Source organism: Dendrobates tinctorius, unplaced genomic scaffold, assembly GCF_039654945.1.
Source record: "Dendrobates tinctorius isolate UK_male_01 unplaced genomic scaffold, ASM3965494v1 ptg000356l, whole genome shotgun sequence".
NCBI lineage: Eukaryota > Metazoa > Chordata > Amphibia > Anura > Dendrobatidae > Dendrobates > Dendrobates tinctorius.
This window is the reverse complement of record NW_027362022.1, coordinates 807288-834703: the sequence shown is the minus strand read 5'-3', so window position 1 is coordinate 834703 and position 27416 is coordinate 807288. Positions and strand designations below refer to the sequence as shown.

The 27416-nt window shown below is 50.6% G+C and overlaps 1 protein-coding gene across 1 annotated transcript in view; it reads left to right on the top strand.

Annotated features, from left to right (window-relative positions):
• Nucleotides 1–7186: 7186 nt before the first annotated feature.
• The window catches only part of SLC12A9 (solute carrier family 12 member 9), a 56638-nt gene continuing 36408 nt past the window's right edge, over nucleotides 7187–27416 (top strand). Inside the window, exons 1-5 of the mRNA XM_073562519.1 lie at nucleotides 7187–7325; nucleotides 12931–13140; nucleotides 24667–24801; nucleotides 25112–25243; nucleotides 25342–25635. Of these exons, the coding sequence (XP_073418620.1) occupies nucleotides 7307–7325; nucleotides 12931–13140; nucleotides 24667–24801; nucleotides 25112–25243; nucleotides 25342–25635 (790 nt within the window). The 5' untranslated portion in view covers nucleotides 7187–7306. The remainder of the gene's footprint in view (nucleotides 7326–12930; nucleotides 13141–24666; nucleotides 24802–25111; nucleotides 25244–25341; nucleotides 25636–27416) is intronic.

Below are 27416 nucleotides of genomic sequence, written 5' to 3'. Positions count from 1 at the left end.
GTCATGAACTCATTTTCTGCTCCACCAGCTGAGAGTTCCCCTTCCGTTCTACCTTTGGTGGTGACAGGAGGTAGTGCGGTTGGTTTAAGTGGTAGTGATCTGCCACCTGATGAGGAAGATAACGATTGGATCTCTGGAGTATCAGATTGGATATAAGACAGCCGACGCCCTATCCGGGTGCTGGTGATTCAGTCTGCTTCTCAGGTCCTGGACTTCAGCTCTCTTCCAGTCTTCTCAAGTTAAGTTTGTTTTTTGCTAATGTTCACACTTGCGCTTGTTGGTCAATTCAGTTTTTTGTGTAATCAGCCTGCCCCTGCTGGGGCTATGCTGGAATTGCACTCCTATTAACCAGTATTTGCCAATCTTTTTGTCCCTTATTAGATTGGCCTCTTTTTTGCTCTGTCTCAGAATATTTCAGAGTGCTGATATAGGTTTAGAAGTCTAGTGACTTCAGGGTTAATTTTGCTATCAGAAGTGTTGGACAATATTTTTGTAGGTTTTTTTTGGCAGATTGCAGTGTCTTTCCTTTTCTGTCCTTTTTAGTTAGCCGGGCCCCATCGTTTGCTCAGCCTATTTTCCTGCCTTTGTTTATATTTTCATCTTGTTTCACCGTCAATACATGTGGGGGGCTGTCTTTCCTTTGGGGTCTGATCTGGGGCAGTTAGTTTTCCTCTTTTCTTGCTTTAGGCTTATGTAGTTCTCCGGTTGTGACGAGGCGTCTAGGACCAACGTAGGAACGCTCCACCTCTGCTGCTAGTTGTGCGGGTAAGATAAGGGATCTGCAATCTGCATAGTTACAAACTTCTCTGGTTTTCTGAGACTTAGCTTGTCTTTTTTTTCCTCCTCGGTTTCCCATTCATAACACTCGCCCCCACAGGATCGCTCGCCCCAGTAGAATTGCTCGTCCCCACAGGATCGCTCACCCCCACAGGATCGCTCACCCCAACAGAATTGCTCGTCCCTGCAGGATCGCTCGCTCCGTAGAATTGCTCGCCCCCAAAGGATCGCTCGCCCCAGTAGAATTGCTCGTCCCCACAGGATCGCTCGCCCCAGTAGAATTGCTCGTCCCAGCAGGATCGCTCGCCCCAGTAGAATTGCTCGTCCCAGCAGGATCGCTCGTCCCAGTAGAATTGCTTGTCCCAGCAGGATCGCTCGTCCCGGCAGGATCGCTCGCTCCGTAGAATTGCTCTTCCCGGCAGGATCGCTCGCTCCGTAGAATTGCTCGCCCCCACAGGATCTCTCGCCCCAGCAAAATTGCTCGCTCCCACAGGATCGCTCGACCCAGTAGAATTGCTCGCCCCCACAGGATCGCTCGCTCCGTAGAATTGCTCGCCCCAAAGGATCGCTCGCCCCAGTAGAATTGCTCATCCCCACAGGATCGCTCGCCCCAGTAGAATTGCTCGCCCCCAGCAGGATCGCTCGTCCTAGTAGAATTGCTTGTCCCGGCAGGATCACTCACCCCAGAATTGCTCATCCCCACAGGATCGCTCGCCCCAGTAGAATTGCTCGTCCCAGCAGGATCGCTCGCCCCAGTAGAATTGCTCGTCCCAGCAGGATTGCTCGCCCCAGCAGAGTTGGTCGTCCAAACAGGATCGCTCACCCCAGTAGAATTGCTCACCCCACAGGATCGCTCGCCCTAGTAGAATTGCTCGCCCCCACAGGATCGCTCGCTCCAGTAGAATTGCTCGCCCCCACAGGATCGCTCGCTCCGTAGAATTGCTCGCCCCCACAGGATCGCTTGCTCCAGTAGAACTGCTCGCCCCCACAGGATCGCTCGCTCCGTAGAATTGCTCGTCCCCAGCAGGATCGCTCGCCCCAGTAGAATTGCTCGCCCCAGTAGAATTGCTCGCCCCACAGGATCGCTCGCCCCAGTAGAATTGCTCGCCCCACAGGATCGCTCGCCCCAGTGGAATTGCTCGCCCCAGTAGGATCGCTCGCCCCAGTAGAATCGCTCGTCCCCACAGGATCGCTCGCCCCAGTAGAATTGCTCGCCCCACAGGATCGCTCGCCCCAGTGGAATTGCTCGCTCCGTAGAATCGCTCGCCCCACAGGATCGCTCGCCCCAGTAGAATTGCTCGTCCCCACAGGATCGCTCGCCCCAGTAGAATCGCTCGCCCCACAGGATCGCTCGCTCTGTAGAATTGCTCGTCCCACAGGATCGCTCGCTCTGTAGAATTGCTCGCCCCACAGGATCGCTCGCCCCAGTAGAATTGCTCGCCCCAGTAGAATTGCTCGTCCCCACAGGATCGCTCGCCCCACAGGATCGCTCGCTCTGTAGAATTGCTCGTCCCACAGGATCGCTCGCTCTGTAGAATTGCTCGCCCCACAGGATCGCTCGCCCCAGTAGAATTGCTCGCCCCAGTAGAATCGCTCGCCCCAGTAGAATTACTCGTCCCCACAGGATCGCTCGCCCCAGTAGAATTGCTCGTCCCCACAGGATCGCTCGCCCCAGTAGAATTGCTCGTCCCCACAGGATCGCTCGCCCCAATAGAATTGCTCGCCCCACAGGATTGCTCGCTCCGTAGAATTGCTGGCCCCACAGGATCGTTCGCCCCAGTAGGATCGCTCACCCCAGTAGAATTGCTCGCCCCAGTAGAATTGCTCGTCCCCACAGGATCGTTCGCCCCAGTAGAATTGCTCGCCCCACAGGATCGCTCGCCCCAGTAGGATCGCTCGCCCCCACAGGATTGCTCGCCCCAGTAGGATCGCTCGCCCCCACAGGATCGCTCGCCCCAGTAGGATCGCTCGCCCCCACAGGATCGCTCGCCCCCACAGGATCGCTCGCCCCAGTAGAATTCCTCGTCCCCACAGGATCGTTCGCCCCAGTAGAATTGCTCGCCCCACAGGATCGTTCGCCCCAGTAGAATTGCTCGCCCCACAGGATCGTTCGCCCCAGTAGAATTGCTCGCCCCACAGGATCGCTCGTCCCAGTAGAATTGCTCGTCCCCACAGAATTGCTCGCCCCAGAATTGCTCGCCCCAGTAGGATCGCTCGCCCCAGTAGGATCGCTCGCCCCCACAGGATCGCTCGCCCCAGTAGAATTGCTCGTCCCCACAGGATCGCTCGCCCCAGTAGGATCGCTCGCCCCACAGGATCGCTCGCCCCAGTAGAATTGCTCGCCCCCACAGGATCGCTCGCCCCAGTAGAATTGCTCGTCCCCACAGGATCGCTCGCCCCAGTAGAATTGCTCGTCCCCACAGGATCGCTCGCCCCAGTAGAGTTGCTCGCCCCACAGGATCGCTCGCCCCAGTAGAATTGCTCGCCCCACAGGATCGCTCGCCCCAGTAGAATTGCTCGCCCCACAGGATCGCTCGCCCCAGTAGAATTGCTCGCCCCACAGGATCGCTCGCCCCAGTAGAGTTGCTCGCCCCACAGGATCGCTTGCTCCGTAGAATCGCTCGCCCCACAGGATCGCTCACCCCAGTAGGATCGCTCGCCCCACGGGATCGCTCGCCCCAGTAGGATCGCTCGCCCCAGTAGGATCGCTCGCCCCACAGGATCGCTCGCCCCAGTAGGATCGCTCGCCCCAGTAGGATCGCTCGCCCCAGTAGGATCGCTCGCCCCAGTAGGATCGCTCGCCCCACAGGATCGCTCGCCCCAGTAGGATCGCTCGCCCCACAGGATCGCTCACCCCAGTAGGATCGCTCGCCCCACAGGATAGCTCGCCCCAGTAGGATCGCTCGCCCCACAGGATCGCTCGCCCCAGTAGGATCGCTCGCCCCACAGGATCGCTCGCCCCACAGGATCGCTCGCCCCAGTAGGATCGCTCGCCCCAGTAGGATCGCTCGCCCCACAGGATCGCTCGCCCCACAGGATCGCTCGCCCCAGTAGGATCGCTCACCCCAGTAGGATCGCTCACCCCACAGGATCGCTCGCCCCACAGGATCGCTCGCCCCAGTAGAGTTGCTCGCCCCACAGGATCGCTCGCCCCAGTAGAATTGCTCGCCCCACAGGATCGCTCGCCCCAGTAGAATTGCTCGCCCCACAGGATCGCTCGCCCCAGTAGAATTGCTCGCCCCACAGGATCGCTCGCCCCAGTAGAGTTGCTCGCCCCACAGGATCGCTTGCTCCGTAGAATTGCTCGCCCCACAGGATCGCTCACCCCAGTAGGATCGCTCGCCCCACAGGATCGCTCGCCCCAGTAGGATCGCTCGCCCCAGTAGGATCGCTCGCCCCACAGGATCGCTCGCCCCAGTAGGATCGCTCACCCCAGTAGGATCGCTCGCCCCACAGGATCGCTCGCCCCAGTAGGATCGCTCGCCCCACAGGATCGCTCACCCCAGTAGGATCGCTCGCCCCAGTAGGATCGCTCGCCCCACAGGATCGCTCGCCCCACAGGATCGCTCGCCCCAGTAGGATCGCTCGCCCCAGTAGGATCGCTCACCCCACAGGATCGCTCGCCCCACAGGATCGCTCGCCCCACAGGATCGCTCGCCCCAGTAGGATCGCTCACCCCAGTAGGATCGCTCGCCCCACAGGATCGCTCGCCCCAGTAGGATCGCTCGCCCCAGTAGGATCGCTCGCCCCACAGGATCGCTCGCCCCAGTAGGATCGCTCACCCCAGTAGGATCGCTCGCCCCACAGGATCGCTCGCCCCAGTAGGATCGCTCGCCCCACAGGATCGCTCACCCCAGTAGGATCGCTCGCCCCAGTAGGATCGCTCGCCCCACAGGATCGCTCGCCCCACAGGATCGCTCGCCCCAGTAGGATCGCTCGCCCCAGTAGGATCGCTCACCCCACAGGATCGCTCGCCCCACAGGATCGCTCGCCCCACAGGATCGCTCGCCCCAGTAGGATCGCTCACCCCAGTAGGATCGCTCGCCCCACAGGATCGCTCGCCCCACAGGATCGCTCGCCCCAGTAGGATCGCTCGCCCCAGTAGAATTGCTCGTCCCCACAGGATCGCTCGCCCCAGTAGAATTGCTCGCCCCACAGGATCGCTTGCCCCAGTGGAATTGCTCGCTCCGTAGAATCGCTCGCCCCAGTAGAATTGCTCGTCCCCACAGGATCGCTCGCCCCACAGGATCGCTCGCTCTGTAGAATTGCTCGTCCCACAGGATCGCTCGCTCTGTAGAATTGCTCGCCCCACAGGATCGCTCGCCCCAGTAGAATTGCTCGCCCCACAGGATCGCTCGCCCCAGTAGAATTACTCGTCCCCACAGGATCGCTCGCCCCAGTAGAATTGCTCGTCCCCACAGGATCGCTCGCCCCAGTAGAATCGCTCGCCCCACAGGATTGCTCGCCCCAGTAGAATCGCTCGCCCCACAGGATCGCTCGCTCTGTAGAATTGCTGGCCCCACAGGATCGTTCGCCCCAGTAGGATCGCTCACCCCAGTAGAATTGCTCGTCCCCACAGGATCGTTCGCCCCAGTAGAATTGCTCGCCCCACAGGATCGCTCGCCCCCACAGGATTGCTCGCCCCAGTAGGATCGCTCGCCCCCACAGGATCGCTCGCCCCAGTAGGATCGCTCGCCCCCACAGGATCGCTCGCCCCAGTAGGATCGCTTGCCCCAGTAGGATCGCTCGCCCCCACAGGATCGCTCGCCCCCACAGGATCGCTCGCCCCAGTAGAATTCCTCGTCCCCACAGGATCGTTCGCCCCAGTAGAATTGCTCGCCCCACAGGATCGTTCGCCCCAGTAGAATTGCTCGCCCCACAGGATCGCTCGTCCCAGTAGAATTGCTCGCCCCACAGGATCGCTCGCCCCAGTAGAGTTGCTCGCCCCACAGGATCGCTTGCTCCGTAGAATTGCTCGCCCCACAGGATCGCTCACCCCAGTAGGATCGCTCGCCCCACAGGATCGCTCGCCCCAGTAGGATCGCTCGCCCCAGTAGGATCGCTCGCCCCACAGGATCGCTCGCCCCAGTAGGATCGCTCGCCCCAGTAGGATCGCTCGCCCCAGTAGGATCGCTCGCCCCACAGGATCGCTCGCCCCAGTAGGATCGCTCGCCCCACAGGATCGCTCACCCCAGTAGGATCGCTCGCCCCACAGGATCGCTCGCCCCAGTAGGATCGCTCGCCCCACAGGATCGCTCGCCCCAGTAGGATCGCTCGCCCCACAGGATCGCTCGCCCCACAGGATCGCTCGCCCCAGTAGGATCGCTCGCCCCAGTAGGATCGCTCGCCCCACAGGATCGCTCGCCCCACAGGATCGCTCGCCCCAGTAGGATCGCTCACCCCAGTAGGATCGCTCGCCCCACAGGATCGCTCGCCCCACAGGATCGCTCGCCTCAGTAGAGTTGCTCGCCCCACAGGATCGCTCGCCCCAGTAGAATTGCTCGCCCCACAGGATCGCTCGCCCCAGTAGAATTGCTCGCCCCACAGGATCGCTCGCCCCAGTAGAGTTGCTCGCCCCACAGGATCGCTTGCTCCGTAGAATTGCTCGCCCCACAGGATCGCTCACCCCAGTAGGATCGCTCGCCCCACAGGATCGCTCGCCCCAGTAGGATCGCTCGCCCCACAGGATCGCTCGCCCCAGTAGGATCGCTCGCCCCAGTAGGATCGCTCGCCCCAGTAGAGTTGCTCGCCCCACAGGATCGCTCGCCCCAGTAGAGTTGCTCGCCCCACAGGATCGCTTGCTCCGTAGAATTGCTCGCCCCACAGGATCGCTCACCCCAGTAGGATCGCTCGCCCCACAGGATCGCTCGCCCCAGTAGGATCGCTCGCCCCACAGGATCGCTCGCCCCAGTAGGATCGCTCGCCCCAGTAGGATCGCTCGCCCCAGTAGGATCGCTCGCCCCAGTAGGATCGCTCGCCCCACAGGATCGCTCGCCCCAGTAGGATCGCTCGCCCCAGTAGGATCGCTCGCCCCAGTAGGATCGCTCGCCCCAGTAGGATCGCTCGCCCCACAGGATCGCTTGCCCCAGTAGGATCGCTCACCCCACAGGATCGCTCGCCCCACAGGATCGCTCGCCCCAGTAGGATCGCTCGCCCCAGTAGGATCGCTCGCCCCACAGGATCGCTCGCCCCAGTAGGATCGCTCGCCCGTCCAACCAGCAAGTTCTGGTGATTGTGCCCTTGTGTGAACGGTGTCTTATTCCCCCTGTGTCAGTTCTGGACATTCGCACTATTCACCGCCAGCAGTAATGGCCGCAGCGCGAGCGGAGAGGCGGGAACACCGGGGCCGAGGAAGGACCGCCGCCGCCCGTCACCACCCGGTGCTGAAGACAGCAGCAGACGCCACAGCGGCGGCCTTATATGAGGAGGAGGAGTCACGTGAGCGGTCAGCTGACCCGGAAGTGCCGCGGAGGCTCAGTGTCAGGAGCGGCTGCATTGTATGAGGATCGTCTGCAGCCACACGTGACCCATGTGTGATGTGGAGACAGGTACTGCAGCGGTATACCGGGGGGGCACGCGATGTAACGGCTGGATATATAGCTGGTATAGATATATCTACAACCGAGATCTATGGGGTGTATATAGTGCCTGTATATATGGGGGGTGTATAGTGCCTGTATATATGGGGGGTATATAGTGCCTGTATATATGGGGGGGTGTATAGTGCCTGTATATATGGGGGGTGTATAGTGCCTGTATATATGGGGGGTGTATAGTGCCTGTATATATGGGGGGTATATAGTGCCTGTATATATGGGGGGGTGTATAGTGCCTGTATATATGGGGGGTGTATAGTGCCTGTATATATGGGGGGTGTATAGTGCCTGTATATATGGGGGGTGTATAGTGCCTGTATATATGGGGGGGTGTATAGTGCCTGTATATATGGGGGGGTGTATAGTGCCTGTATATATGGGGGGTATATAGTGCCTGTATATATGGGGGGTGTATAGTGCCTGTATATATGGGGGGTGTATAGTGCCTGTATATATGGGGGGGTGTATAGTGCCTGTATATATGGGGGGGTGTATAGTGCCTGTATATATGGGGGGTGTATAGTGCCTGTATATATGGGGGGTATATAGTGCCTGTATATATGGGGGGTGTATAGTGCCTGTATATATGGGGGGGTGTATAGTGCCTGTATATATGGGGGGTGTATAGTGCCTGTATATATGGGGGGTATATAGTGCCTGTATATATGGGGGGTGTATAGTGCCTGTATATATGGGGGGTGTATAGTGCCTGTATATATGGGGGGTATATAGTGCCTGTATATATGGGGGGGTGTATAGTGCCTGTATATATGGGGGGGTGTATAGTGCCTGTATATATGGGGGGTGTATAGTGCCTGTATATATGGGGGGTGTATAGTGCCTGTATATATGGGGGGTGTATAGTGCCTGTATATATGGGGGGGTGTATAGTGCCTGTATATATGGGGGGTGTATAGTGCCTGTATATATGGGGGGGTGTATAGTGCCTGTATATATGGGGGGTGTATAGTGCCTGTATATATGGGGGGTGTATAGTGCCTGTATATATGGGGGGTGTATAGTGCCTGTATATATGGGGGGGTGTATAGTGCCTGTATATATGGGGGGGTGTATAGTGCCTGTATATATGGGGGGGTGTATAGTGCCTGTATATATGGGGGGTGTATAGTGCCTGTATATATGGGGGGGTGTATAGTGCCTGTATATAGGGGGGGTGTATAGTGCCTGTATATAGGGGGGGTGTATAGTGCCTGTATATATGGGGGGTGTATAGTGCCTGTATATATGGGGGGTGTATAGTGCCTGTATATATGGGGGGTGTATAGTGCCTGTATATATGGGGGGTGTATAGTGCCTGTATATATGGGGGGGTGTATAGTGCCTGTATATATGGGGGGTGTATAGTGCCTGTATATATGGGGGGTATATAGTGCCTGTATATATGGGGGGGTGTATAGTGCCTGTATATATGGGGGGGTGTATAGTGCCTGTATATATGGGGGGGTGTATAGTGCCTGTATATATGGGGGGTGTATAGTGCCTGTATATATGGGGGGTGTATAGTGCCTGTATATATGGGGGGTGTATAGTGCCTGTATATATGGGGGGGTGTATAGTGCCTGTATATATGGGGGGTGTATAGTGCCTGTATATATGGGGGGTGTATAGTGCCTGTATATATGGGGGGTGTATAGTGCCTGTATATATGGGGGGTGTATAGTGCCTGTATATATGGGGGGGTGTATAGTGCCTGTATATATGGGGGGGTGTATAGTGCCTGTATATATGGGGGGGTGTATAGTGCCTGTATATATGGGGGGGTGTATAGTGCCTGTATATATGGGGGGGGTGTATAGTGCCTGTATATATGGGGGGGGTGTATAGTGCCTGTATATATGGGGGGGGTGTATAGTGCCTGTATATATGGGGGGGGTGTATAGTGCCTGTATATATGGGGGGGGTGTATAGTGCCTGTATATATGGGGGGGGTGTATAGTGCCTGTATATATGGGGTGTGTGTATAGTGCCTGTATATATGGGGTGTGTGTATAGTGCCTGTATATATGGGGTGTGTGTATAGTGCCTGTATATATGGGGGGGTGTATAGTGCCTGTATATATGGGGGGGTGTATAGTGCCTGTATATATGGGTTGGTGTATAGTGCCTGTATATATGGGTTGTGTATAGAAAGCTGATGTATACATTACGTCTGTATCAAATTCAAAGAAGCTTTATTGGCAGCAGGGCTGTGGAGTCGGAGTCGGAGCTCATTTTGGTGGAGTCGGAGTCGGTATAAAATGGACCGACTCCGACTCCTAAAATATATAATAAATTGGGTACAGTAATTCAATGCAGAATGTGCTGAATATTTTTTCATAGGAGTTTGGGAAAGTTATGAAATGTCCTATAAATGGCTGTTATATTCCTGATCTAAGGCTACATTCACACACAGCGTTTTTCCTGTGGTTTTTGAGGATACGTTTTTCAGCTGCAAAAGCTGATCATCTATTTAAAAAACCGCATCACCTGAATGGTTTTAGAGCTCATAGATAATGTTTTCAATAGCAAAAGCAGATTAGAAATCTGCTCTATCTATCCATTTATCCATATCTGTCTATCCATATCGTATCTGTACCAAAAAGAATGAAAACCGGGTAGTACACCAATATATATTCTGTTCTATATAAATATCTTGATTATTGGATCATAAAAATGATTAAATGTCTGAGGTTCACATTGTACTACAATAAATTTTTCACTTAAATATAAGCAATATGTGTGGGAGTCGGAGTCGGAGTCGGAGTTGGAGTCGGAGTCGGTGTAAGGGAAATTGAGGAGTCGGAGTCGCAGGTTTGGCTTACCGACTCCACAGCCCTGATTGGCAGGACTAAATACACATTAGTTTTCCCGACGCAAGTGTACAGATGGGAATAGGGATCGGGACTGTAGGAAAGGTGGATGGGGGCAGATCCAGGATGGGGCTATAAAAGTCCATATATGGGGTGTGTATTTACAGTTAGGTCCATATATATTGGGACAGAGACATTTTTCTAATTTTGGTTCTAGACATTACCACAATGAATTTTAAACAAAACAATTCAGCTGCAGTTGACGTTCAGACTTTCAGCTTTCATTTGAGGGTATCCACATTAACATTGGATGAAGGGTTTAGGAGTTTCAGCTCCTTAACATGGGCCACCCTGTTTTTAAAGGGACCAAAAGTAATTGGACAGATTAAATAATTGTAAATAAAACGTTAATTTCTAGTACTTGGTTGAAAACCCTTTGTTGGCAATGACTGCCTGAAGTCTTGGACTCATGGACATCACCAGACGCTGTGTTTCCTCCTTTCTGATGCTCTGCCAGGCCTTCACTGCGGTGGTTTTCAGTTGCTGTTTGTTTGTGGGCCTTTCTGTCTGAAGTTTAGTCTTTAACAAGTGAAATGCATGCTCAATTGGGTTGAGATCAGGTGACTGACTTGGCCATTCCAGAATATTCCACTTCTTTGCTTTAATAAACTCCTGGGTTGCTTTGGCTTTATGTTTTTGGTCATTGTCCATCTGTAGTAGGAAACGACGACCAATCAGTTTGGCTGCATGTGGCTGGATCTGAGCACACAGTATGGCTCTGAACACCTCAGAATTCATTCAGCTGCTTCTGTCCTGTGTCCCATCATCAATAAACACTAGTGACCCAGTGCCACTGGCAGCCATGCATGCCCAAGCCATGCCTCCGCCGTGTCTTACAGATGATGTGGTATGCTTTGGATCATGAGCTGTACCACGCCATCGCCATACTTTTCTCTTTCCATCATTCTGGTAGAGGTTGATCTTGGTTTCATCTGTCCATAGAATGTTCTTCCAGAACTGTGCTGGCTTTTTTAGATGTTTTATAGCAGAGTCCAGTCTAGCCTTTTGACTCTTGATGCTTATGAGTGGCTTGCACCGTGCAGTGACCCCTCTGTATTTACTTTCTTGCAGTCTCTTCTCTTTATGGTAGATTTGGATATTGATACGCCTGCCTCCTGGAGAGTGTTGGTCACTTGGTTAGCTGTTGTGAATGGGGTTTCTCTTCACCATGGAGATTATTCTGCGATCATCCACCACTGTTGTCTTCCGTGGGCGCCCAGGTCTTTTTGCATTGATGAGTTCACCAGTGCTTTCTTTCTTTCTCAGGATTTACCAAACTGTAGATTTTGCCACTCCTAATGTTGTAGCAATTTCTCGATGGGTTTTTTCTGTTTTTGCAGCTTATGGATGGCTTGTTTCACCTGCATGGAGAGCTCCTTTGACCGCATGTTTCCTTCACAGCAAAACCTTCCAAATGCAAGCACCACACCTCAAATCAACTCCAGGCCTTTTATCTGCTTAATTGAGAATGACATAACGAGGGGATTGCCCACACCTGTCCATGAAATAGCCTTGGATTCAATTGTCCAATTACTTTTGGTCCCTTTAAAAACAGGGTGGCACATGTTAAGGAGGTGAAACTCCTAAACCCTTCATCCAATGTTAATGTGGATACCCTCAAATGAAAGCTGAAAGTCTGAACGTCAACTGCATCTGAATTGTTTTGTTTAAAGTTCATTGTGGTAATGTCTAGAACTAAAATTAGAAAAGTGTTGTCTCTGTCCAAATATATATGGACCTAAAGGTATAATGCCTGTATATATGGGGTGTGTGTATATAGAGAGCTGGTATATATGGGGGGGGTGTATATAGAGAGCTGGTATATATGGGGGGTGTGTATATAGAGAGCTGGTATATATGGGGGGTGTGTATATAGAGAGCTGGTATATATGGGGGGTGTGTATATAGAGAGCTGGTATATCTGGGGGGGGGTGTATATAGAGAGCTGGTATATCTGGGGGGTGTGTGTATATAGAGAGCTGGTATATATGGGGGGTGTGTGTATATAGAGAGCTGGTATATATGGGGGGTGTGTGTATATAGAGAGGTGGTATATATGGGGGGTGTGTGTATATAGAGAGGTGGTATATATGGGGTGTGTGTATATAGAGAGGTGGTATATATGGGGGGTGTGTATATAGAGAGGTGGTATATATGAGGGGTGTGTGCGTATATAGAGAGGTGGTATATATGAGCGGTGTGTGTATATAGAGAGGTGGTATATATGGGGGGGTGTATATAGAGAGGTGGTATATATGAGGGGTGTGTGCGTATATAGAGAGGTGGTATATATGAGGGGTGTGTGTGTATATAGAGAGGTGGTATATATGGGGGGGTGTATATAGAGAGGTGGTATATATGAGGGGTGTGTGCGTATATAGAGAGGTGGTATATATGAGGGGTGTGTGTGTATATAGAGAGGTGGTATATATGGGGGTGTGTGTATATAGAGAGGTGGTATATATGGGGGGGTGTATATAGAGAGGTGGTATATATGGGGGGGTGTATATAGAGAGGTGGTATATATGGGGGGGTGTATATAGAGAGGTGGTATATATGGGGGGGTGTATATAGAGAGATGGTCTATATGGGGGTGTGTGTATATAGAGAGGTGGTATATATGGGGTGTACCACATTATATATGTATTTCCAGCTGTACTTCCTAATGTTTCGTCATTTCTCCGCAGTGATGACCACAGAGAATTCTCCCCTCTTACATTACCGCCTCTTTAGTCTTTCCGATGGGGCCCTGGGACCCGCATCCTCCTCCATCTGTGATGGTGAGCCGACCACCACGGTGGGCACCGGCCCTGCACCCCGCAAGCTCTCCACCTTCTTTGGGGTTGTGGTCCCAACCGTCCTCTCCATGTTCAGTATTGTGGTCTTCATGAGGATAGGTGAGTGTTCGCTGCCTGTTATTGGCACTGACCTGTGGGTGGTGTACGGTGACAGAAGGTCGGTGTGCGGCAATACATCGTTAGACTCTATAAATGGTGTCTTAACAAGACAATACAATATAGCCAGCTCACCAGCAACCACCGCAGAGACCTCGGAACTTCGTCCAGACAGACGTGGAATCAATAACAAAAAAGAAGATTCGTAGTTCCAGCTGCATTCAAAACACTTCGACTTTATTCATTTTCAATAAAAACAGACTGTGAAATGACAGAATCTCTCTCCAGGAATGCTGCCAATACACATGGGACCGGCTTTACGCGTTTCGATCTGTGCAATCTTTGTCAAAAGCCATGTCAGTACCTCTCCACAGGCTTCTATAGAGAAAGAACAGACCAAGGGTAGGACACTCTAAAATCACGTGAGCAGCACATAGGTGAAGCATCGAGAAAAGAACACACAATTATAAAAAAAACTGCTACTCCTGCTCCTTCTACCATGTCACATACAACCATCAATGTAACTGTAATGAAGCGCCAAAGCATTCCGCTTATTAAGACCATGCGGAGATCTCGTATTTAGACGATATATCCAGTGTGCCTCTCCAGTGAGGAGTCGTCTTCTAGCATCGCCTCCTCGAAACGGAGTATTAACAATGTCAGTGCCATGAGCCTGAAAACAATTACTGCTCCTGGCGTGATGAACCATAAGATGCTGCGAGGCCGCGGAGACATCTCTTTCAGCGGTGTTCGTGCTGGTGATATCTTGTCAGTGTTCCCTAATGCGACCCTTCAGTTTTCTAGACGTGCCTCCAACATATGACAGGTCACTAATCTTACGGCTTATCCTATACACTACACTTGTAGAGCTACAATTAATGCAGCTTTTGATTTTAAATCTGCTCTGATCACTGCCCTCAAAAAAATCCTTAATCACCAGCGCATGTGCGAAAGACTTGCAATTGTTAAAGCCGCATCTATAGAAACCCAAACAATTTATCCAATTTTGGGAAGGTTTTTTCTTATGTAGACAAGACATGCTGGGTGATAGTTTCCCAGAGTTGGCGCTCGTCTGGAAACCACAGTTACACCTGTACGAAGCTCCTCGCTCAGCCTCTCGTCTTCATATCGTATCGGGAGATCCTTGTTTATAATTCCTTTTACCTGTGTGAATGGCGGGCTACACTGAGAGCAGACGCAAGGTTTGCTATTCCAGTCTAGTATTGGGCATAATTAACTCTGCACGAGTTTTATCCTTAGAGAGTCGCAGAACATGACAGATATGGGAGGCGTGGTATTTGTTTTAGATTCCGTTGATTCTTATGAGAGTATGATGACAATTATCTGATCAAGCAGTGTAGAAAAACTTGACCCATAATCCCCTACATGAGTTTAGAGACAAAAGTGTTGTGATCATGAAGGATGGCCTAAGCTTGGGAGTCTTGACCACGAAACAAGCAGAATTTTTAGAGATCAGCAACCCGGTTTTACCCATTATTCATGGGGTTCCTAAAATCCACAACAAGGAAGGAATATCTCCAATGCGTCCAATTCTGGAAATGAACATCTATGCCAGTGGGTGGATTCACTGTTACAACCACCTGTAAAAAAATCGCCTGGTTATATCAGGGACTCAAAACAAGTTTTGAAATTCTTTTCTGAAAAAAATCTGGTTATCCACGTATACTTGGGTATGCTGCGACGTAGTATCCCTTTATACGTGTATCCCACATTATCTGGCTATTCAAGCACTAGGTTTTTACTTGTGTAAATTTAGTGACTATACTTTGCAAGTGGTGAGCTTTTTACTATCCCATAATTTTTTTGCATTTAATGGGGAATATTATCTGCAAAAAACAGGCATGGCCATGGGGGCTAAATTCACACCTTCATTGGCCAATTTGGTCATGTCGTTCTGGGAGCTGCAATTCATCTTTATTCGGACTCCCATGACAGCACCACGAGAGATACAAAAGGGCGGCACCTCTCCCACGCATCAGTTGGTTTCCTGTTCCTGAGGGGACGGGATCCTACAGAAGACCGGATCCCAGGCCGGCCAGACGATACAGGTAGCGAGGGGGTCTCCTACCTCGGCCTGGTGCGGATCTCCTGGAGGACGCCACGGTGGCCCAGGATGGGTGGCACGGCGGTGGCGTGTTCAGCAGGGAGCGGCGTCCAGAGGATGTTCATCTCCGGGATTAGGCCGCCGCCGGTGAGTATGTTCCCCCCGGGGGTTCCCGGCTCAGGTACGGCGGCAGCGCGGCTGCAGGGGCCTGTGACCGGGTGGCGCTGCTCCCGGGCGTCCCGCGTGACTTCCGGTCTTTCCCGGGGTAGCGGTGACGTCAGGGGGCGGGCGGAGGATGTGCTTCCGGGTCGGCGCGCCACTGCGCATGCGCGAAGAATCCAAGATGGTGGCGCCCATCGGAAACACCGATAGCGTCGGCTTTCGGACCGGGTGCAGCGCCAGCTGGGGTAGAGAGCCCTGTTAGGGGGGGAGGGGCGCGGCATGGATACTGCTGACCGGAGGAGGGGTATTTAGGCAGGACCCTGGCAGGGTACCTTGCCTTGGCCACATTACTACAAGCAGCAGTGTACAGCAGCATCAGTGGTAATGGAGAGTGATCGAGAGCAACACCAGCAGCAGCAGCGGCAGAAGCAAGGGCGACAGCAGCGACAAGCATCACTGCCGCCCCTGGATGACCTTCGGCAGGTCAAACAGAAAAAGGTGTCCCGTGACAGCAATGAGCGGGCGGGACGAAGTGACCAGTCCACTCGTAAGAGCTCCTCCAGGCAGACAGGAGCATCGACTGAGAGAAATCCCCCTCATTCTCCGGTACTTGATTGTGGCACTGGTAAGTGATCTTCGTGAAAGTTCACCCAGTGACGGGACCCCCCTTCTGTGTTTTTTTTTCTAGGGGAAAAAGGCTACAAGTAAGACTAAACATAGGGAATGCGCACTCTGTGCATGCCCATTACCGGACCAATGCCTCAAAAAATTGTGGCCCCCCCCCCCTGTATTCAGCAGACGGTGGCAGAAGAGTCGCCCGCGGTAACGGCGAGTTTAAGGGACATTGTCAGGGCAGAAATGAGGGAAACCCTAAAGTCCTTGTCCCAGCCGGAAAGTCTAAGGGGCGAGGTCCCGGTGGAGTCCGATTCCTCGGTAGAGTGGAGAAAAAGCAGAGTCTCCCAGGCTTCATCTCCCTCGTCCTCAGGAGAAGAGGACTCGGGGCGATTTTGTCTGCCTCTTGACCGGGTAGACAAGCTGGTCAAAGCAGTCAGAGGGACAATGGAGGTAGAGGAGCCTAAGCCCCAATTATCCATGCAGGATGTCATGTTCTGTGGGCTGGAACAGAGGAAGCGGAGAGTCTTCCCATTAAATCAAAAGATCCAGGATCTGATCCACAGAGAGTGGAAAAAAACGGATAAAAGAGGGTCGCTACCACCAGCCCTCAAACGCAGATACCCCTTCGACGATCCGGCAGTAAATACTTGGGACAGAGCCCCCAAATTAGACGCAGCCATTGCAAAGGCATCGAAAAGATCCTCGCTTCCCTTTGAGGACATGGGATCCCTTAAAGATCCCCTAGACAGAAAGGCAGATACTTTCCTTAAAAACACCTGGGAAATGGTGGCCGGGTCCTTAAGACCAGCAGTGGCATCAACGTGCACGGCCAGGTCCATGATGGTCTGGTTGGACCAGTTGGAGTCACAATTAAAACAGGGTACATCAAGACAGACAATTCTTGGGGCCCTACCAACCATCCAAGAGGGAGCAGCCTTCCTAGCAGATGCCTCAGCGGATGCAGTGAGAATGGCCGCCAGAGCAGCAGGTCTCTCTAATGCAGCTCGTAGAGCCCTGTGGCTAAAGTGCTGGCAGGGAGACATTCAGTCCAGGGCAAAGCTCTGTGCGATTCCATGTGAGGGCGAATATTTGTTCGGTGCTGTCCTAGACGAGCTGCTTGAGAAGGCGGGGGACGACAAGAAAAAATTCCCAAACCTTTCGTCTGCGTCCTACCGTCGTCCATTTGGTAGAAGGAGATTTGGCCAGGGGAGAAGGCGCAACTCTTCGCCTATTAGAGATCGCCCCAGATGGGAAGACAGAAGGAGAAGAGGTACGGGCTATATGTTCACATGCTCGTCGAGAGATCAAAAGAGACCAAATCAATGACTAGCAATTCCCGTGGGGGGTAGACTGTCATCCTTCTTCCCGGCATGGTCACAGATTACAAATAGTGACTGGGTGCGCAAGGTAATATCCACCGGGCTTAGATTGGAGTTTACCCAGGTCCCGCGGGATACCTTTAAACTAACCCCTTTAAGATCTTCTCCTCTCGAACAAGCAGCTCTAGAAGCGGAAGTCTTGAGCCTATGCCAGAAAAATGTCCTGGTAGAGGTTCCAGAAGCTGAAAGAGGAAGAGGGTTCTACACTCCCCTGTTTCTAGTACAGAAACCTGATAAGACATTCAGAACGATTATAAACCTTCGTTTCCTTAACGAGTTTTTGATTAATCGTACATTTAAGATGGAGTCCATTAATACAACAATAAAAATATTGTTTAAAGGTTGTTTTATGGCAGTCATAGATTTGAAAGATGCGTACTATCATGTACCTATCCATACAGACTTCCAGCAGTTCCTGAGAGTGGCGGTTCCAGTAAGTGGCACAGTGCGTCATTATCAGTATAGAGCCCTTCCCTTTGGTCTCTCAGCAGCACCCAGGGTATTTACAAAGATAGTGGCCGAAGTTATGGCTCACTTACGAGAGGTTGACGTCTTAATCATCCCATATTTAGATGATTTCTTGATTGTGGGAAAATCGGTGGGTCATTGTAGATCCCAGATAGAAAAAGCTAAATCCAGATTAGAAAACCTCGGATGGATTTTAAACTACGAGAAATCCCGACTCCAGCCCTTAAAAATACAGAAGTTTCTAGGCTTATTACTAAATTCAGAAACTCAGCAGTGCCTGCTGCCACTAGATAAATTGCAAAAGATACAGGAGCAGGTTCTTCGGGCAATTGATAATCCGTCTATGACCCTCAGACAGGCCATGTCCCTGTTAGGCTCTCTAACTTCATGCATCCCAGCAGTCAGGTGGGCACAATTCCATACTAGAGCCCTTCAGAACGACGTCCTGGTTAATAGCAGGGCCTTGGAAGGCTCCTTACAAGGTCGAGTGTTGCTAAGCCCCTCAGCTGTTACATCGCTTAGATGGTGGCTCGATAGCGAGAACCTAGCATCAGGGGTGCCCTGGATAACACAGATAACCCGTATTATAACCACAGACGCTAGTTCCTTCGGTTGGGGAGCCCATATGGGGGACATAGTGGTACAGGGACATTGGGATTCTGATTCTGAAATCTCATCCAACCAGAGAGAGCTATTTTCGATAGAACGGGCAGTCAAGAAACTCATTATGTACCTACAGGGCCATCACGTGAGGATACACTCGGACAACCAGGCAGCGGTAGCATATGTCAACCACCAAGGTGGAACCCGCTCCAGCGCTCTGATGCAGATAACGGAACGGCTCCTTCAGATAGCAGAGAGAAATTTTCTATCTTTAACCGCGCTCCACATCAGCGGAAAGGACAACGTAAGAGCAGACTTTCTAAGGCAAGGAGAATGAACAAAGATATTTACCACCAGATTGTCCGCAGATGGGGTCAGCCAGAGGTAGACCTCTTTGCCACCAGAGAAAACAGAAAAGAAAAATCGTTCTGCTCTCTGAACCCCAGGGAAAATCCCCTGGCGGTGGATGCCCTCCTGATAAGATGGGACTTTTCTCTGGCATACGCCTTCCCGCCATTGAATCTTCTTCCTCTGGTAGTCAGGAAGATCAGAGAGGATCGGGCAAAAGTCATATTGCCCCCTTTTGGCCCAGGAGGACCTGGTTCGCATGGTTGAGGACCATGTCGGTATGCGATCCCTGGGTACTGCCGAACCTTCCGGATCTCCTCTACCAGGGGCCAGTCAGCCACCCACAAGTAGCGGGACTTCATTTGACGGCGTGGTGTTTGAAAGGTCACTATTAAAGGATAGAGGGTTCTCCAAGAACTTAATTGACACCCTCCTAAAGAGCAGAAAATTAACTACCACTAACATCTATGCTAGGACCTGGAAACGATTCCTGTCCACCTTTCACTTTGACGTCAGAGACGGAATTCCCACGAAACATATTCTGGAATTTCTCCAGAAAGGTTTCGAATTGGGTCTCTCCACAAGTACGTTAAAAGTACAAGTTTCAGCCTTAGGGGCCCTGTTTGCAGATGATATTGCAAAAAATTATTGGGTAGCAAGGTTCATCAGAGCAGCGGCCAGATCGAGACCTATACACAAAGACAGATGTGTGCCGTGGGACTTAAACTTAGTCCTTACAGCCATGACGGAAAGTCCGTTTGAACCTTTAGATTCGGCCTCACTAAAGGTTATATCTCTTAAGACAGCATTTCTGGTAGCGATAACATCCGCACGTAGGGTGAGCGACATACAGGCACTTTCCAGATTGCCCCCTTACACAGAGTTCTTGCAAGATAGAGTAATCCTAAGGCCAGATCCAGCATACCTTCCCAAGGTAGCAACACAATTCCACAGGACACAGGAGATAGTTCTGCCTTCCTTCCTCCCTAATCCAACCAACCCTAAAGAGCAAAAACTTCAGGCATTAGATATTAGGAGATGCTTACTTACATATTTAGCAGTCACGGATCCTTGGAAGAAGGAGAACGCCTTATTCCTATCCTTCCAAGGTCCCAGGAAAGGATACAGAGTATCAAAACGCACGTTAGCAAGGTGGATTAGGGAGGCTATCTCTCTTGCCTACACAGCAGGTGGCGGCCCAGCTCCACAGAATCTGAGGGCGCATTCCACTCGGGCCATGGCATCATCCTGGGCAGAAAGATCTGGAGTATCAATTGATCAGATATGTAAGACGGCCACCTGGTCATCTCCTTCCACCTTTTTTAACCACTATCGGTTAGACATGGGTGCCTCCTCAGACCTCACCTTCGGGCTAAGGGTGCTGCAGGCTGTAGTCCCTCCCTAAGTTAGTTTACATCTCTGTAATTCTCTCGTGGTGCTGTCATGGGAGTCCGAATAAAGTATTAAGTTACGTACCGGTAACAGTATTTTTTGGAAGCCCATGACAGCACCCTTAGTTCCCTCCCTTGTTCACGTATAGGGGTGCACTCCTTTAGAAGATTGTTCATAAAATTACCTTATGTGGGAGATGGTGTAAAATAATTCTGGTAAATAGGGTAGATAGGTTGTATATATTGTGTACTAACCATGGTAGCCTCTCAAGCTCTGTAATCCAACTGATGCGTGGGAGAGGTGCCGCCCTTTTGTATCTGTAGGTTTCCTGTTCCTATAGGGCGGATCCCCTCTCTCGTGGTGCTGTCATGGGCTTCTGAAAAATACCATTACCGGTACGTAACTTAATACTTTTCGGCCTCCAATCCATTTCTGGAAAGTCTTATCTGGTATGGCAGATACGTTGATGATACTCTTATAATTTGGGGTGGAAATGTATCTGCCATACCGGATTTTGTACATTTTTTTTGAATTCCAGTGAATATAACATTAAATTTAAGTATAAATATGATGTTGAAAAAAATCTCATTTTTGGATTTAGAATTACCTGGTATATCTGACCAAACTATTCGCACAAACACTTATCACAAACCAGTCGGTGGGAATACGGTTCTGCATGCTACTAGTAGCCACAGTAAACATACAATTAAATCCATCCCTGTTGGGGAATATACCAGAATAAAACGTAATTGCAGCCAAAAATCTGATTTAGTAAAAGAATGCAAGCAGGTTTCAGAGAAACTAAATAACCGCAAATATCCCATGTGGACGTTAAATAGAGCTCAGAGTGTAGTACAAGATAAATATCGAGCAGAGCTAATTATGCCCAATACTAGACTGGAATAGCAAACCTTGCGTCTGCTCTCAGTGTAGCCCGCCATTCACACAGGTAAAAGGAATTATAAACAAGGATCTCCCGATACGATATGAAGACGAGAGGCTGAGCGAGGAGCTTCGTACAGGTGTAACTGTGGTTTCCAGACGAGCGCCAACTCTGGGAAACTATCACCCAGCATGTCTTGTCTACATAAGAAAAAACCTTCCCAAAATTGGATAAATTGTTTGGGTTTCTATAGATGCGGATTTAACAATTGCAATTCTTGCGCACATGCGCTGGTGATTAAGGATTTTTTTGAGGGCAGTGATCAGAGCAGATTTAAAATCAAAAGCTGCATTAATTGTAGCTCTACAAGTGTAGTGTATAGGATAAGCTGTAAGATTAGTGAACCGTCATATGGTGGAGGCACGTCTAGAAAACTGAAGGGTCGCATTAGGGAACATTGACATGATATCACCAGCACGAACACCGCTGAAAGAGATGTCTCCGCGGCCTCGCAGCATCTTATGGTTCATCATGGCAGGAGCACTAATTGTTTACAGGCTCATGGCACTGAAATAGTTAATACTCCGTTTCGAGTAGGCGATGCTAGAAGACGACTCCTCACTAGAGAGGCGCACTGGATATATCGTCTAAATACGAGATCTCCGCATGGTCTTAATAGATGGAATCCTTTGGCGCTTCATTACAGTTACATTGATGGTTGTATGTAACATGGTAGAAGGAGCAGGAGTAGCCGCTTTATTAATTGTGTGTTCTTTTCTCGATGCTTCACCTATGTGCTGTTCACGTGATTTTATAGTGTCCTACCCTTGGTCTGTTCTTTCTCTATAGAAGCCTGTGGAGACGTACTGACATGGCTTTTGACAAAGATCGCACAGATCGAAACGCGTAAAGCCGGTCCCATGTGTATTGGCGGCATTCCTAGAGAGAGATTTTCTCATTTCACAGTCTGTTTTTCATTGAAAACAAGTAAAGCAAGTCGAAGTGTTTTTAACGCAGCTGGAACTACGAATCTTCTTTCTTGCTATAAACGGTGTCTTACATTCCGTAGTGCCGTCGCTTCCTCCAGTGCTGTCCTGTCTGCTCTTGTCTGCATCTTTTAGTCCCTGGGACTGCGCGCACTGCCTGTGTCCTGCTCATCACATGGTTCCAGTTTGAATCATTTAGTACAAGAGATAATTGCTGCGTCCAAACCATTTTTCTGCTTTTGATATTTTCCTCTAAAAAGGAATGAGCATAAAACACGTGGCAGGAGCGATGGTCCCAAGACAGACATGCAGACATAGAGTCTTATTGTGCAGGCTGATGATCCCAGGATAGAAGCACAGTCGTATGATACAGACTGATGATCCCAGGATAGACGCACAGTCGTATGATACAGACTGATGATCCCAGGATAGACGCACAGTCGTATGGTACAGACTGATGATCCCAGGATAGACGCACAGTCGTATGGTACACACTGATGATCCCAGGGTAGACGCACAGTCGTATGGTACACACTGATGATCCCAGGGTAGACCTACAGTCGTATGGTACACACTGATGATCCCAGGGTAGACCTACAGTCGTATGGTACACACTGATGATCCCAGGGTAGACCTACAGTCGTATGGTACACACTGATGATCCCAGGGTAGACCTACAGTCGTATGGTACACACTGATGATCCCAGGGTAGACCTACAGTCGTATGGTACACACTGATGATCCCAGGGTAGACCTACAGTCGTATGGTACACACTGATGATCCCAGGGTAGACCTACAGTCGTATGGTACACACTGATGATCCCAGGGTAGACCTACAGTCGTATGGTACACACTGATGATCCCAGGGTAGACCTACAGTCGTATGGTACACACTGATGATCCCAGGGTAGACCTACAGTCGTATGGTACACACTGATGATCCCAGGGTAGACCTACAGTCGTATGGTACACACTGATGATCCCAGGGTAGACCTACAGTCGTATGGTACACACTGATGATCCCAGGGTAGACCTACAGTCGTATGGTACACAGTGATGATCCCAGGGTAGACCTACAGTCGTATGGTACACAGTGATGATCCCAGGGTAGACCTACAGTCGTATGGTACACAGTGATGATCCCAGGGTAGACCTACAGTCGTATGGTACACAGTGATGATCCCAGGGTAGACCTACAGTCGTATGGTACACAGTGATGATCCCAGGGTAGACCTACAGTCGTATGGTACACAGTGATGATCCCAGGGTAGACCTACAGTCGTATGGTACACAGTGATGATCCCAGGGTAGACCTACAGTCGTATGGTACACAGTGATGATCCCAGGGTAGACCTACAGTCGTATGGTACACAGTGATGATCCCAGGGTAGACCTACAGTCGTATGGTACACAGTGATGATCCCAGGGTAGACCTACAGTCGTATGGTACACAGTGATGATCCCAGGGTAGACCTACAGTCGTATGGTACACAGTGATGATCCCAGGGTAGACCTACAGTCGTATGGTACACAGTGATGATCCCAGGGTAGACCTACAGTCGTATGGTACACAGTGATGATCCCAGGGTAGACCTACAGTCGTATGGTACACACTGATGATCCCAGGGTAGACCTACAGTCGTATGGTACACACTGATGATCCCAGGGTAGACCTACAGTCGTATGGTACACACTGATGATCCCAGGGTAGACCTACAGTCGTATGGTACACACTGATGATCCCAGGGTAGACCTACAGTCGTATGGTACACACTGATGATCCCAGGGTAGACCTACAGTCGTATGGTACACACTGATGATCCCAGGGTAGACCTACAGTCGTATGGTACACACTGATGATCCCAGGGTAGACCTACAGTCGTATGGTACACACTGATGATCCCAGGGTAGACCTACAGTCGTATGGTACACACTGATGATCCCAGGGTAGACCTACAGTCGTATGGTACACACTGATGATCCCAGGGTAGACCTACAGTCGTATGGTACACACTGATGATCCCAGGGTAGACCTACAGTCGTATGGTACACACTGATGATCCCAGGGTAGACCTACAGTCGTATGGTACACACTGATGATCCCAGGGTAGACCTACAGTCGTATGGTACACACTGATGATCCCAGGGTAGACCTACAGTCGTATGGTACACACTGATGATCCCAGGGTAGACCTACAGTCGTATGGTACACACTGATGATCCCAGGGTAGACCTACAGTCGTATGGTACACACTGATGATCCCAGGGTAGACCTACAGTCGTATGGTACACACTGATGATCCCAGGGTAGACCTACAGTCGTATGGTACACACTGATGATCCCAGGGTAGACCTACAGTCGTATGGTACACACTGATGATCCCAGGGTAGACCTACAGTCGTATGGTACACAGTGATGATCCCAGGGTAGACCTACAGTCGTATGGTACACAGTGATGATCCCAGGGTAGACCTACAGTCGTATGGTACACACTGATGATCCCAGGGTAGACCTACAGTCTTTTCTTTCAAATCCTACAATATTAAAGTTAGCTGCCACCAGAATATTGGTTTGTGTTTGCCCCCCCCCCTCCACTGTCTCATTTTCATCTCTTTCTGCTCCTCAGGTTTCGTAGTGGGCCAAGCCGGACTCCTGCAGTCTCTTCTCATGCTCTTTGTAGCATACGCCATCATCTGGTTGACGGTGCTCAGTGTTTGTGCCATTTCTACCAATGGCGCAGTTCAAGGTGGTGGAGCCTATTGTATCCTCATAAGACGGTGCCGCGGGGCATGATGGTTTTTGTTACTGCCCATCTTTTAGTTTGTATTGTTAGAAGCAAATGTCCCAAAGCGGTCACATTCATGCAACGCTTTTCAGATCTTGAAGGAACATCTGTCCTATTATGCATCTGCAGCCTGACATTGAGCTCCATGATTACCAGTACATAGTCAACCATTAATTGTTGGGCTTCAGGTTGGATTTTTGAGCTTATGTAACCATTAGACCCATCCTGGCCAGTGAGAAGAAGGGGATGGTAAGTCAGCACATGATTTTTCCTTGACTTCTCCTAGTTATGATCTCGAGGACACTTGGCCCAGAGTTTGGTGGCAGCATCGGACTCATGTTCTACTTGGCCAACGTGTGTGCATGTGGCGTCTATGTTCTCGGTCTGGTGGAGGGTGTTCTGGACATCTTTGGGAAAGGTCAGTTCTTTCGTTGATTCCGACTTCAACCCCATTGTTTGCCCTCGTGTTCCTTTTGTCTGTAGGTTCATAACCAATCATGTCTCGTGTCCCTCCAGACTCTTCTGATCCCACCAACCCGCTACGATCCCTGCCACAGGGCTATGGATACAGCTTCCTGTACGCTAGCGTGGTGCTCCTGGTCTGTCTGTCAGTCTGTCTGGTTGGAGCATCCATCTATTCCCAAGCAGCTTTTTTCATCTTTATTCTGGTCACTTTGGTTCTTTTTTCCATTGTGATCAGTTTTTTAGCAGTTGGACCACGCCAAATTACTATTCGCCACGGGGGGAATGTGACTCTGATCGGAGAATACACCGGAATCAATAGTACCACCTTACATAACAACTTGCAAGGTGAGTGGTGAGAGCCTCCCCCTTCCAGACCCATTTTCTTCTTTACTTTTCATTAATTTTTGAGGGATGTTCAGCTCTTGGTAGTGACAGTGTCCTGCCAGGTTTTATCCCCTTCTCAGTGGTGTCTGCACAGTGTATGTGGTAGATCTAATGCCTTGGAAAGTTGTGTTTTTTTTGTTTTTTTTTGTGTACCTTCTCCTGACTGACAGCTTTCCACAGTGAGATCCTTTGCTGTGTTGTCAGCTGTTTACAGACCAGAAAATATCAGGAAAATCCTACTAGAACAGCGCCACTTTTTCTAATCAGAATCGCTGGCATTTTACAGAGGTTTATAGACTTTTTATCTCCACTGTAAACGCTTCTCACAAAAAGTTAGGGATATTTGGCTTTTGAGTGAAATTTTCAGGAGGACCCTACAATGCCCACTTACCTTTTTAAGTGAACTCTATGTGATGTCTCTAAACTTTTAAATGCTCACGTCCAACTGTTCAGTGTCTCAGGACTTTCTACACATCTTGCTGTTGTCTAACAATGAGCTTAATGGCAAAATTCTGAACAGGTGTTTGATGTACGAATCTGCCAATGCATTCCTGGATTGAACTAGAATTGGTACTATTCAGTCCTCCACATTCTGACATCGTGAGACCAATACGACAGCCAACAGTTGATCCCCAGCACCTCACCGTTGTGAAGCTTGAAGCAGGATGTTCTCAGACGGAAGAGGCCACTGAGCTCAGAGAGTCAGTCATCAGCAGGGGACAACAGAGAGACAGGAAGAGTCAGAGACAGGCAGAGAAGTGGACGTCACACCACACACTGATGACGTTTCATTGTGAACAATGCCCTTCGGAACCAGATGATGAACGCCAGACAGCTCCAAGCACATGTATGGGAGGAGAGAGTCACCGAAATGTCACGTCAGACCATGCGAAACCATTTACATCAGCGTGGTCTGCGTGGCAGACGACCTGCACCACCATGGGCCAGGAAGCATCTACACCGGACAAGAGACCAGTGGGCCTCATTGCTGGTCAAGTCTATTCACGCAGAACAGAAATGATGGCACCATCAATGTTGGAGACATCAAGGATGGCGCTATGTAGCAGCCATTGTTGTCAGCAGACGAGCCTCCGATGATGATGGTTGTGGTGTGGGCAGGTGTGTCTGGTCAGTACAGAACGGCCCTACACTTTGTGACAAGCCGTACTACTGAATAACCTAATTAATCCAGTCATTGTGCAGAGGCACACACCACAGCGGCCTAATGTCCTCTTCATGGACAGCCATGCTCCAGCTCATCGAGGTCACATCATTAGGGATCGGCTGCTGGACACTGGGGGACCTCACATGTAGCGGCTTGCGCTTTCTCCAGACCTGAATCCCATAGAAAACCTCTGGGATTAGCTGAGTCGCCGTGTAGAGACTCGAAACGCTGTACCCCAGAACCTCAATGACCTGAGGGCCGCCCTTCATGAAGAGTGGGATGCCATGCCTCAGCGACAATAACTACACTTGTGAGCAGCAGGAGACGCCGTTGCAGCTGTAATTGATGCTCAAGCATAAGTTATTGAGACGTTTGCATTTTTGTTGGGGTATGTCCACCAGTGTTGTTGGATTTTGTTTCAATAAATGGTTTGATATGAGGAAATCGCCATCACCGCCTCTACCTAATGCCCAAATTTCACGATATCACTGGAGCGGGAACTTTTTGCTTTTTCCATAAATTGCACTGAAAGCTAAGTATCCTTAACTATTTGTGAGTTGTGTGTATGGTTGTTATA